The 13,038-nt window shown below is 47.4% G+C and overlaps 1 protein-coding gene across 3 annotated transcripts in view; it reads left to right on the forward strand.

The window, feature by feature from the left end:
* The first annotated feature begins 502 nt into the window (after window positions 1–502).
* The window catches only part of PEX7 (peroxisomal biogenesis factor 7), a 28,375-nt gene continuing 15,839 nt past the window's right edge, over window positions 503–13,038 (forward strand). Inside the window, exons 1-6 of one of the 3 annotated variants that reach the window (XM_078878191.1) lie at window positions 503–561; window positions 4,196–4,362; window positions 6,707–6,764; window positions 8,559–8,709; window positions 11,272–11,349; window positions 12,215–12,323. In XM_078878191.1, the coding sequence (XP_078734317.1) occupies window positions 4,242–4,362; window positions 6,707–6,764; window positions 8,559–8,709; window positions 11,272–11,349; window positions 12,215–12,323 (517 nt within the window). In that variant the 5' untranslated portion in view covers window positions 503–561; window positions 4,196–4,241. Of the gene's footprint in view, window positions 562–3,795; window positions 4,021–4,195; window positions 4,363–6,706; window positions 6,765–8,558; window positions 8,710–11,271; window positions 11,350–12,214; window positions 12,324–13,038 lie in introns of those variants that run through there. The other 2 variants (XM_078878192.1, XM_078878193.1) reach the window with 2 other exon arrangements.

Below are 13,038 nucleotides of genomic sequence, written 5' to 3' on the forward strand. Positions count from 1 at the left end.
GGTAAAAATGTCAGGAATCGGAACGAGAAGAAGAGCTCACAGAGAATGGGTTGACGACGACGCCATCAGAGATCGGTGCCGAGGGAGACGTGGCCACGACTGTAACCAGATTGGCAACCTGAAGACAGCGGAACGTGAAGAGACAAATGGCGACACCTCCTAGGGGCGATCTGCCCACGGATCGTGGTGACGGCGATGACTAAAAGCGACGTTTCGGGCAATGTTCCGTCTCTCGTGTGCAATTGAGAGGACCAGAGCGCGAGGCGTGACCGACGAACGCGTTGGCATCGTTCATTGGTCATCGAATGAAGCGAAGGGCGTGTTCACGCGTGACGTCACAGTCGGTGCGCGACGACGTCACGCGTCTCGACGTGACGTTGCGCATTACGTAACGCCGCGTTACGTGGTGACGTAACGCCGCGTTGCGCGATGACGTCACGGCGCGTTGCGCGATGCCGTCACGGCGCGTTGCGCGATGCCGTCATGGCGCGTCACGCGATGACGTGACCTCGCCGGGGTCTCCGTGGGCCGAGTGGTCGCAGTCCCAGGCGAGTCGCGGGTGTAAGTGCGACACGGTTTTGTTTTGCTCAGTTCAAAACATCGACACACACACACACACTTACACACACATCTATACACTTACGTGCATGATGTATCAACGCGTGAAAATGTATTAAACTGTATCGCGAGCTGAAGCGATGCCACGTGGTTTGGCTGCGCGCTCGTCCACAGTGCAGTCCGTACAGTGACGTTAACGACCCGCACTGTACCCGCGCTGCCTGCCGCCTGCTGTCGGGTCTCCAGGCGCGGCCGGCCGCGCAGCATGGGGCCCCACCGCCTCTGTCGGCGTGGAAGAGTAGGCCAAACACCCTGTGGAGGGGCCAACTCGAGAGCTCGCTCCTGGCAGACGCGCGATTCGTGCCTGAACTTGCAAGAACTTTTGAGGGCTGCACCGTCCTCTGTGGTTTACTGAACGCAGTGTTGCATCTTGCCTGCAGTGTTGTTTGAATGTCCATTGCATCGCTAAGACTGTTGGGGTCCGAGACAACGTCTTTCGAGGAGATGGAGCGGTGAAATCAGCTCGTTCATCGCATGATCGTGAGAGATATCGACGCTTTGATGCGGATTGACCTTGGCCGACGACGACGACGATGATGATGATGGCTGAGCATTCTTGGGTTATATGCATACGACTGTGATTGTACCCGTACCGCCAGGCTGGAGAAACGCGCGTGCCCATCGCAGCGTGGCCCTCCAACCCCCTCACTCAGCCGCGCGTCCACCAGGTGGCGTGGTCGCCACGCGTGTCTGGGGAGCGGTGGCGCAGTGGTTAGCGCGCTGCGATACGAACCCGTCAACCCGAGTTCGGTTACCGCTCAACGACGACCAATATTACTCGTGGCGGATTGTTTGAACAGGTTCCCGGTGGGCCCTCCCCTAGGTCGACTCGGCCTCAGATGAGTACACGGTGCTGTTGTCTACACATGCTGACGTGCACTGTGTACAATGACTATGCCGGCCTTCATAGATGCTCAATCGCAGCACTTGCCCCAACAGTCTGTTAATGCCATGCGGTGGCGGTGGGGTCTTTGTGTGACAGTAACATCCACACTCATTTGCAGGACCGTGTGTCTATTTTCTCTACTCAAGCATACACTTGAAACCATTCTTTTATTTGACCAGGCAAGGCCCACTGAGCTGTATAAATGATCGCCCAAGGATGTGGCTTATCACGTGGAAATGTATTTCAGTCAAATGCTCTCATAAAGCATGCTTCTAAATGTGGAGGCAAAAACTGTAGGACCTCGAGAAAAATCCACGCGTCCACGGGGAGAGAGAGAGCGACTCACACAAACTACAAATATGCAGGCAGCTGCTGCAATGCCGAGGTTTGTTTCGGCGCAGATGTGACGAGTGGATCGTTGTCATCGTCACCACCAAAACCAGGAGCACTCGCTCGAGGATGGGGAATGATATCTTCTAGACATGGTCGGCATCGTTATCATTGTATCAACACGAGTGTGTGTGTGTGTGATCCATGCATTTTGTTTTGGGTTAGGCCACGTGGTAGATTTATGCCAAAATTCTTGCCGTTAAAATGTCCAGTTAATTTGTATTGATCGTGGTGTGGTTGATCCATATTATAGTTTTTTTGGTTTAAATCGCGTAAATATTAAAAACCTATATTATAGATGATATTTGTCGTGAATTTTGGACAATCCCACACAGTGGAAAACATTCTAGTTTGCAAAACACTGCTGCGATTGATAACAAATAAAATAAATGCAAGCATTGTCGATTATTACATGCAATTATATGTCACGGTTATTATTTAAACATTCCCACATCAGTAATGTTATTTATGTCATCCAGGAAACAATAATAATAATGCGCTTTTCCAAGTAAATCCTCAGAATTTCAATATATTTTTGGCAGAGGTTCGTGAATTGATATATGTGGCCAATTGAATTCATCAGTTTTTAGCTTAAGAGAGGAAACCCAGCTTCCGAGAGAAAGCACGTGCATTCCAGGGGCTAACATTCAGAGCTCTGCACAGATCAATTCACAATGTATTTTCTCTACTGCTATCTCCTGCCCACCTTAACAACACAGCGCACATGGGAGTTTTTCAAATCTCTGCGTGATCCACCAACCCTCATCTCCAAAAGCACAGGATCACAGGCATGTGCTGTACCCATGTGAGACCCATGTGTTCATAGCACTTAGTTTCTCGATTGGTTTTCGATTGGTTTGTGTGCTTTGCAGGTTGCCGTGTCAGTTAATAGAAGGGCCAGACACGGTACACATCCACCATGCTTTTAAATTATCCTGTAAATTACATCTCGAGCATCTGTGCATTGGTCAAAGCGTGAGGGTATGAATTGTGCCTGGCTCACGTCACCAGACGTCGTCCCCTCCATGCTGTACACATCCACGGAACCTGACGCCACGGGCAGACATGAGGCCAGATGCGCACAGCAGGCATACATTGCCAATATAAGACGCAGACTGTCATCTACTCAAGTTTTTTATATGTCAAATATCAATCAAACAAAGGTTATCTTAAAATAGGTGTGTTTTCTATTTGTTGGCGTCCCATCAATCTTCTGATAGGGTATTAGTACAAAGTTTAGAATGTGTTCGGTGTAAATATAGCTGGTTCATTTTGCAGTAACAGCACTTCTTAATCTCTGATTCACATGAACCCGTTCCGAGACGCACTGCAAGTTGCAGGGTGGGGTGTCACGTTCATCGCTGAATCTCTAGGAACATGCAAGCGGTTCATCGTTCATTGTATTTAGAGAGGCGTAACGACATTGTGCTCGCCGCAGCGAACTGTAGCGACACGACCACACTCTACGGTAGCTATGGCCAAACTGTGCCACACGCCCTCCTGCATGGCCTTTTCTTCTGGTTCCATTCCAATGACTTATACGATGACGTACATATAGGTCATCGGCATGGGAAGAGGTTAAGAAACAACTCACAATTATATTGGTAACATACATTTCATAATAAATATGTTTTACTCGTTAACATAATATGAGTAGGATATAGCTATAAGTAAATAATGTTAGTGAATGCTAGAAGACCAAAATACATTTTTAAGTAAATACATTATTTTTCAAATCAGAATATTAATTCAATGCTTGCAACAATACATTTGCATGGTTTTGTCTTTACCGTTAGAAAATCCCCTGCAAAGTTTAAACATGTTGTGTCCTCTAACTAAATACTAATGGCTCACAACCAACTTCAGACATTGTCGATTATCATATATGATCACATGTCAAGGTTATGATTATTCATTGTGCATTGTTAATGTAATATTGAATATATTTGTTTTAACACGTTTGGGATCTCGCCCAAACGCATTGTGAAGGAATTAGAATCGCCGTCGTCGACAACATCCAGCGACACGGTGGCAGAGTTTTACGAGGCCACCGCACCGAGCTCATTTAAGATGCGGCCAAAGCTCCTCTACGATCGCCATGCTTGAACACGTCCTCCTGGAACACGGTAGTCCGGACGAAAGCTCAGCAGCCGTCGGATTCAACGATATTTCCTTTCGGTTTAACTGCGCGTTTACTCCACGCCGCATCACGTGTCTCTGTGCGCGCGCCGCGTGGCTCCGCCGAGAGCCCGCCTGACCGAAGGTGGATATAAATAATCGCGTGCATGTGACGGGCTGCAGGTCCGCGATGTAAGCGCCCCGCGCTGTCGCCGAACACGAGGGCCCCATGGCAGAGTCTGGCGTGCGGACATTCCGTGTCCCGGCGCGTCACGGCTACTCCGTCAAGTTCTCTCCGTTCTTTCCCGCTCAGCTGGCGTGCGCCGCATCGCAGTACTTTGGCATCGCCGGTAAACGCCGGAGGCTACGCGGCACGCCGTTTTTTTTCTTCCCCCCGACAGCGAGACAATTGCGTTTTTGTCGCCTGAATTTGGTCCCTCTCCGCCATTGTGATTGTTGTTGTTTTCATATTCTTAGGTTTTTTCGGTAAAGTCACGTAGGTAAAACATTAAAATTAATGAAAGTAAAATAAAACAAAATAAAAAGAAAAATCACGACGTTTCAAGTGGCCTTGATGCAGCTAATTCGGCTGTGACGGTCCCACCTGATGACGGAGACTTGTGTTGCCTCCGAAACGTCGTGATTTTTCTTTTTATTTTGTTTTATTTTACTTTCATTAATTTTAATGTTTTACCTACGTGACTTTACCGAAAAAACCTAAGAATATGAATCATTGCAGTCACGAAAGCTTCAAATCTAGAATTGTTGTTGTTATTCACGCGCTGCGAGAGATCACGTGAACTCCGTGACCCCTTTGGCAGGGTCGCACAGCATAGGGGTGCCTCCTGAAATAGTAACAGGTGCCAAATATACACCGAGCGGCAGCACACGGGGTGTGTGTGATCGTGTGATGTAAATCGTCCACTGCAGCTTCAGGAAATATAAAGACTGCGTTGTGCGAGAGAGTGAAGTGATAGCTTCACCCTTGCACAATGACATTTAAATATAGTTTGCTTATACAGGCGGTATTTTATAGGTATATTTCAACACTTATTTTCATTGCTTTCAACTGAGGTTGGCAGCGTCGATAGCTCGTTGGCACTGTTGGTCTATAACATGGGGTCATGATACATCTCAAAGATCATGGAATATATATGAAACTTAAGTTCAATGTTGCATTCCTATTGGGGACTTACTCTATAGAAAAATGGCCAAATTGTTTAAAGGGTTGCCCAAAAGCTGGACACACAATCCAGCACAAAAATGACTATTTCAGCGATGCGTTGTTTTCCCCTGACAGCAACTTACATTAAATGTCGTCCAGATACTTACAGGGACAGACGCATTTTGTGAAGCCTTACACAATCCATACACGTGCGTGATTTTATTGTTGTCTAATTGTTTGGCATGTGGGAGGAAACTGAAGGACCTTCAGAAAAACAACTTAATCGTTCGGGGTGTGGGGGATAACACTCAACAGGACAGACAGGTTCATGAACACATTGTGTTTTATTGCCAAAGTTAGGCAAGCGTCCGTTTATCCGGACGGTGCGTTTGGTTGTGCGACCAGGTTTGTTGGGAGTTATTGTTCGCAGATGACACATTTGGGCGTGCGCCGAACTTTCCGGAGCGAAAAGACGTGAGGGCTGAACTTAACCTCAACAGATGTTATCGCCAACATTCAATGGGTGTGACTTACCGGCAACTGGTAATCCTTTTGGAATGATTTACATTAGCACTGCTTGTTCTCTAAAACTGATGTCCCATTCCTGCATGGGGTGATTGAGAGGCATATTGTATTTATAATGTGGCTGCATTGCCTGCCTCGTGGACAATATCCAAGGCCAAACCTACCTGGGAAATTGCCCATCTCATATAAAAGATGCAAGGTCTTCTTACAAAGAACTGGTTGTTACCCCATTAGAGCTATTCATAGAAGAGGTCACTGTCATAGGCGCCTGTCGGGGAACACAAACAAATGAAGAGACATCATACTGGACGCACGTCCCTTTACGGTGTGATGGCTCATGGATGAAACGGGCGACGGAATGGTGGCCAAAGTGAGTAAGGAATCCACGCAGACCACCACTGCGGAGATGGAGCGACGAGATCAGTTGACATGCGGGAGTGAGATGGGTGGCACCAGCACTGGACCGTAAGGGACAGGTTTACGGCATGGGGAGGTCTTCATCTAGCGGTGGATAGACCATGCCTGATGGCAAGCAAAGTAGTGGATGGTGGCGAGATGTTATCTCCCTCGCCTAGGATGCAGGTGGCCCTGGGTTCGATCCCAACCCTGGACGAACTTTTATCAATAATATTGAGTAGATTTTTGACGATGTTCTTTATACCGCGTGTTGTTCAGTACGATGTCCGACGTTTCGCTCCGCCTGCCGGGACCTTCAACAGGTGCGTGTTGAAGCTTCCAGCACCGGACTGGGTTTAAGCTCCCAGAATGTGGAACGAATCGTCGGACATCAACATGCAGTGCAATACAAACACATCAGAGAGCTGTATTTTTATCAAACTCAATGCAGCGTCCCCTTTGGATTATAATCAGACGTCACATCTCGTTAGAATTTCCACCAGAGCCTGAATGACAACCACTTAAAAAAATGGCTGTGCAAATGCAGAAACCCCATGTGAACTCTTGTGCCTGAGCTCATGCGTGTGTGGCGTGTGGTTTGCACGCAGGGTCTGGGAGCCTCTTGATTCTGCACCAGACCCCAGAGGGAATTACCGAACTGCGGAGGTATGCCCACATGTGTCTGTACACACACCACATGTTGATCAAGAATCCTTCCACTTATAAAGCCCTTCGCAGTCTTGGGTCTTTATATTTATGGGAAAGGGTTAATGTCATCTGGCCCTTCTGTATGGGATAGAGTGTTTCTCCCTCGCACGCACGGGATTTCTCCAGGTGCTCTGGTTTCCTCCAGGTGCTCTGGTTTCCTCCTACACATATAAATCCTCATTGGGTGGCTGAAAACACGTGAATAAAAATGCACCTCCGTGGGTTGTGGATTGTGTAGAGTTGTTCTTGAGAAACAGATTGTTTTGCGTGAGTGACGCAGCTCTGTGAACGCGCAAAGTTATTATGAAGCCAGGGAGTAATTCCTGAGCGGACCTTACCAGAGGGCGGGTGTCAAACATATAACAGCTGCGTGATCTATCACGCGGAAGCAAGCTATAGTGAGTTTGAGTCCAAATGGCATTCATGTAACAACTAAATACAACTGCATCTTTTGATGCTGTAGAAAAAAATGGGGCATGCACATCACGGGGACAAAAGGAAACTTAATATAATGTTTATATAATTCTAGATTTGAAGCTTTCGTGACTGCAAGGATTCATACGCTTAGGTTTTTTCGGTAAGGTCACGTAGGTAAAAAAAAATAGAAATAATAATAGAAATATTATTTTATTTCTATTATTTTTTACCTACGTGACTTTACGGACAAAACCTAAGAGTATGTTTATATGATGTCTTAAGTGAGGTGCGATTGCAATAATGCTGTGTACGGCTCGTAAGGTGACAAAGGTTGCAACGAAAAGGTTTCGGTGATCTAGTCTTGCGCATTGGGATCCTAGGATGGATTGCGAATTATAAATGTGAATTATTATTATTAGTAATGATAAAGCACCGTAAGTCATGCTCTGACGGATGTGTCTTTGTTTAAATGTCCTGTTTAATTATCACAGCAGTGAGCGCTCAGTTCCCAAATATTTTATGAACATCAATGGCCACTTTTATTAATATCATTGACCATCACAACCTCTTAAGCTCTTTATGTTCCACTCTATATGCACGTAAGAATCTCAACTTTGGTTATGTGGAATTTCCCACATGGGCTCAGGACTGCCAAATTGAGATGAGCATGATCCACCAATTAGGAACATGGATTTGAGAACACACGTTGGGTCAAGGCATAATTCAAACTGTAAATAAAAGTGAGTGGGCTTGGGCAGGATGTGTCCGCTGGCAGGGATGTACGCCGATGGTCAATATTAACAATGGGAGTAGCTGCCAGGGAGTGGAAGACGTCTTAGAGGACCTCCACGGAGGAGTCACAGTGATTGAAATCAGCTCCAGTGCAGGTGTTGGGTGGAGTATCACATCGCAGGCTCGTGAGAGATGACGGTGGCTTGGGTAGGCCTTCATCTCGCTGTGGGTTTATCGTGGCCGAAGATGTTCATCATCAGCCACACCTCCGATGAGCACGGTTGGCTACGTACGGTGCGAAAGAAGTTCATATGCACATCCAGCAGTCGTCTGAGTGTGCAGACATGCGTGGACTTGAACGTGTTGTACGTTGAGCTTCTTTCGCACCGTAGGTAGCCAACCATGCTCATCGGAGGTGCAGGGGGAAGGGAAACTAACTCAACACAAAAAGCAGTTCTAGAGAAATGAGCTTTCAATCGATATTTAAAAGTGCGTAGCTCCAGTAGTCTCCTGAAATCGGACGGAAGAGCGTTCCAGACGGCCGCAGTTTTCAATCTACGCGGAACGCGCGTATGACGGCGGCGGCGCGTGCCGCTCGCGCAGGTTCGAGTGGAACGACAGCCTCTTCGACGTGGCGTGGAGCGAGGACAATGAGCACGTGCTGGTGACGGGCTCTGGCGACGGCTCCCTGCAGCTGTGGGACACGTCGCAGCCTGAGGGGCCCCTGCGAGTCTACCAGGGCCACAGCAAAGAGGTGCGGCTGGGGGATACGTGCAGGCGTGCTCGTGTGTTGTGTTTTTGCTGCTGTGAGAAAATGTGCTTACGTGGAATGTGCTTGTATTTGTCGTGGGTTCAACCGAGGCGCACACTTGATCTTGGAGGCAACACATTTATTAACTTATCACCACAGGGTAACGAAGAACATTACGGGATAACGACTTAGGGTGGTGACCGCCACGGCTAACTACACGCACCCTCGATAGGATAACTCTTCAGTCGGACCAGGACAGCTTAGACGCTGCCTGGTCTACGTGCGCGAAGGCCGAGGAGCGAGGAACGAAGACAGCGGATTTCTTCCCAGAGATAAACAGCTTCGGTTGGGCCCGGGATTCGGCTTTTATGGGCTCCTTCTCGAAGCCTCTGGCCCCTACATCACGTGTCCCTCTCACCCCCTCCTGGGCCCCCCTTGCCACCTTGTCCGGTCACGTGCCCTCTCGGGTTCACTCAGAGTACCATGGCATCGCAAAAAAATAAGATGGTAATCGGCTTAACTCAGCTAATGCCCTGCCCAACCGCCCGCGACGCCCCAGGCCTGCCGCATGCCCCCTCCCCGACCCCTTGGCTCCTCCCCCCCTAGTACCCTATATAAACACGTGTCTCTAAATAGCCCTCTTCATATGCTACAGTAATTTTTGCTGGAGCAGTCACACCTGATGACGGATGCTTGTGTTGCTTCCGAAACGTCGTGATTTAATTTAGTTTTATTTTGTTTTCACCTATGTGACTTTACCGAAAAAACCAAAAAGAGTATGGACCATGTCCTCGCCCGACCTCTCTCCCACCGTCACCAGGGCTATGCCCCCTAGAGAGACTTTCCATGGCATACTCGCTCTGGCGTTAGAGAGAGACTTTACACACGCAGTTCCACTCTTCTCTCGGTACTGGCGCTACACGACCGTGACTCCATATACATCGCCACATATTCACTACTACGCCTGCTATTTTTTTTTTATCAGATAAAGCCCACTGGGCTATATCGATCCTTTTCAGGAGCCACCTGGCCACAATTGATAATTTAATGTTGAAATGTATAGCAGCCAAATGCTCTAAATGCACGTTCATAAATGTGGAGGGAAAAACCGGAGGACCCGGATAAAAAATCTACGCGACCATGGGAAAAGAGGCACGCAAACTCCAAATCTACAGCAGGCGTCAGGGTCGGGATCGCACCCACAACCTCCTGTAGACCAGGCGAGGTAGTCAATATCCAGCTTCTGTGCTGTATTAGCTTGTGAGCCGCGAGAGTTTAAAGTGAATGGGCGAGGGAAGTCTGAGTTAATATCTCAGCGACTGTCAAACACTACTCGGCTCGGAGTTAAACGATATAAGGAGTTCAGACTTAGTTTGGCATGAGATGGCCAAACAAAAGTTACCGTTCTGGCAAAGATCCAGGATAGTACGCGGAAAGTGCTGAAAGGGACTTCTTCTCCTGTCGCTGGCAGGTCTTAAAAAAATGTGTTGAAGGAAATTTTACGACTGTGCTTGAAGGCACAGCTTTGTCAGCATGCGCTATCCCCACTACTGCTGCGTGGGTGGGTGGGAGACACTTGTCTTAGGAATGTTCATTCATCGTCATGTCACTGCGTTGCGTGCTTTCAGATGCGCTTCTGCAGCCGTGCGGAACGCTCTTCCGATATTAGGAAGCCACTGGCGCTATGCTTTTTAAAATCTAGATAAAAAAAAAGTCATTTTTTGAGAACTGCTTTTTGTGTTTTAGTTTGTTCTACCCCTGCATCTCCTATTATCACGGTTGGCTACGTACGGTGCGAAAGAAGTTCAACGTACACACATGCGTTCTCCATACCACTGCATGGGTGGGAGGAACCTGTATTGGGAATGTTAATTCATCACGAGGGCATCGTGGTTTCCGTGACCCACAGTGGCAGAGCTGGGATGAGACATTCATTCTGTGCGATGGGTTTATCGGCCTCCGTTACAGATAAGCGAGATTGAAAAACGTAAAAATGCATTAGCGGACGGGTCAAATCCTGAGGCACTATTAGCCGTTGGTGTAAGGGCCGCAGCGGCAAATGCCTTTTTCTGAAGTCAAAACAGATTGTGGAGATATGTGGTATTTATGCATTTATTTCCCCTATCAACCCATTAAAAACAACACGGCGATCTATAAGCTCCATTAGGGACCCAATTGTGTTGGCGTGAGCATTCACGTTTTATTTTTGAATGTTATTGGATGGCGCACCATTTAAGTTAATTGGATTACAAAGAGGTCAATAATATGGTTGATTTAAATCGCTTGAGTTCTGACCTCTGTTTGATGCACTGTTTTGTTTTGGGGTGATTATTGTTCTGTGGTCACTTTCCATGAATGCTTTAAACATTTTTCACTTCCCTTCATTCTTTGATTTGCCGGTAATATAAAATTTTAATTATGTATCGACTCGGGACATAATCTAAAATACAACGCAAGCAACCATTCAATACGCGCTCACCTTGCATTGCAGCGCGTTTCCGTTTGTGTGAATTTGTGACCGCTCGTTGATGATTACGACGACGATGATGATGATGATGGGCGCAGGTCTACAGCGTGGACTGGAGCCAGACCCGAGGGGAGAACCTCGTGGTGTCGGGATCATGGGACCATACGGCCAGAGTGGTGAGTGAGCACGTCTCGTTCACAATTAGTGTTGTTCCATTTCGGTTTATAGCGTTGTCGATAATCGCATGGAAGACAAAGAGACACGATCGATTTTTCCTTTTACCAACCTTCGCCAACCAGCGCTGACCATTTTGTACAATTTTACAATTGTTGTAAAGCGCCTTGGTGTATGGCGCTTTATAAATCTACTAGCTTTACTACCCGGCTTCGCCCGAGACTTGGATTCTTGTCTTGGATTAGTACACAGCCTACGCGGAGGGTGGGGGGGGGGGGATGCGTGACGTCAGCAGGCACACTGCGTGACGCTGCCGCATGTGGGTGACATCACAGATGTGACGTCACCGCTCACTTGCCGTGCAAAATATATCCATTATTGCGCCCCCCCCCCCCCCCAAAATGCAGAAGTACATTTTTATACTTTTTGCATTGTGTGCAGTCTGGAAGCTACCCACATGCCAAATTTCAAGTTTGTTGCATGTCGGGAAGTATGCTAAACATTTCGAACAGTCACACATATTCACAAATTTCCCTTTTACATATATATTAAATCTATATAAGGGAAGATAAGAAGATATGATGCACGGTTATACAAGCTCCCTTAACCAATAGACCGTGACGAGGCCATTATCCGCTCGTGGGCAAGGCCTGTCAAATTTTCGAACCATGTATTTTGTATGTAATCGGTTGTCGTGTAACAAATCGCGTTTGAACATTCTCGCGTACCGATCGGTTCGCGAAACTGAGAGATGGGCGAGACGGCCCGGCGAGGCCTTCACGCAGCGCTGGATCGGTCGTGGCGACGACGACGGTATTATTTCGTGACGCGTGGCTCCGCTGAACGTGGCGTTGTTTACCGCCGCAGTGGGACCCCGCGGTCCCGTCGTCTCTGGCCGAGTATCGCGGGCACGAGGGCGTCGTGTACAGCACCGTGTGGTCCCCGCACATTCCGTCGTGCTTCGCCTCCGCGTCCGGTAGGCATTGTTCGTCTCGCGGAGGAACGCGCCGCGATGAGTTAACGCAAGGCCGCAAGGAGAGATCCGCTACATTTGTAATCGTTGATGAGGTGTGGAAGTGTTAAATGTCTTCTAGATTTGAAGCTTTCGTGACTGCAAGGATTCATACTCTTCGGTAAAGTCACGTAGGTAAAAATAAATAATAAAAATAATAGAAATAATAATAGAAATAAAATTATAAATCACGACATTTCGGAGGCAACACAAGTTTCCGTCATCAGGTGGGACCATCACAGCTAGATTGGATACAGTAAATCTAGCTGTGACGGTCCCACCTGATGACGGAGACTTGTGTTGCCTCCGAAACGTCGTGATTTATAATTTTATTTCTATTATTATTTCTATTATTTTTGTCATTTATTTTTACCTACGTGACTTTACCGAAAAAACCTAAGAGTATGTTAAATGTCTGTTTACTCAATAAATCTTTCTTTTACTTACCAATTTCGTCCTCAATAAAGTAGTGCATCGGTGCACATTACAGCAGGATGGGAACGGTACAACAGGGGGAACAGCAACAGGAATGAAACACCAGTATTTGGCTGCTTTAAATAAGCCACTTCGTTGAGCTATCATTTGTGGCCGGGTCACTTCTGAAAAATATCTCAATAGCTCAGTGGGCCTTACCTGGTTAAATAAAAAAAACTTTTCATATTTATCAGAGGCAAGCCTT

This window comes from Lampetra fluviatilis, chromosome 50 (assembly GCF_964198595.1).
Source record: "Lampetra fluviatilis chromosome 50, kcLamFluv1.1, whole genome shotgun sequence".
NCBI classification, from domain to species: Eukaryota; Metazoa; Chordata; class Hyperoartia; order Petromyzontiformes; family Petromyzontidae; genus Lampetra; species Lampetra fluviatilis.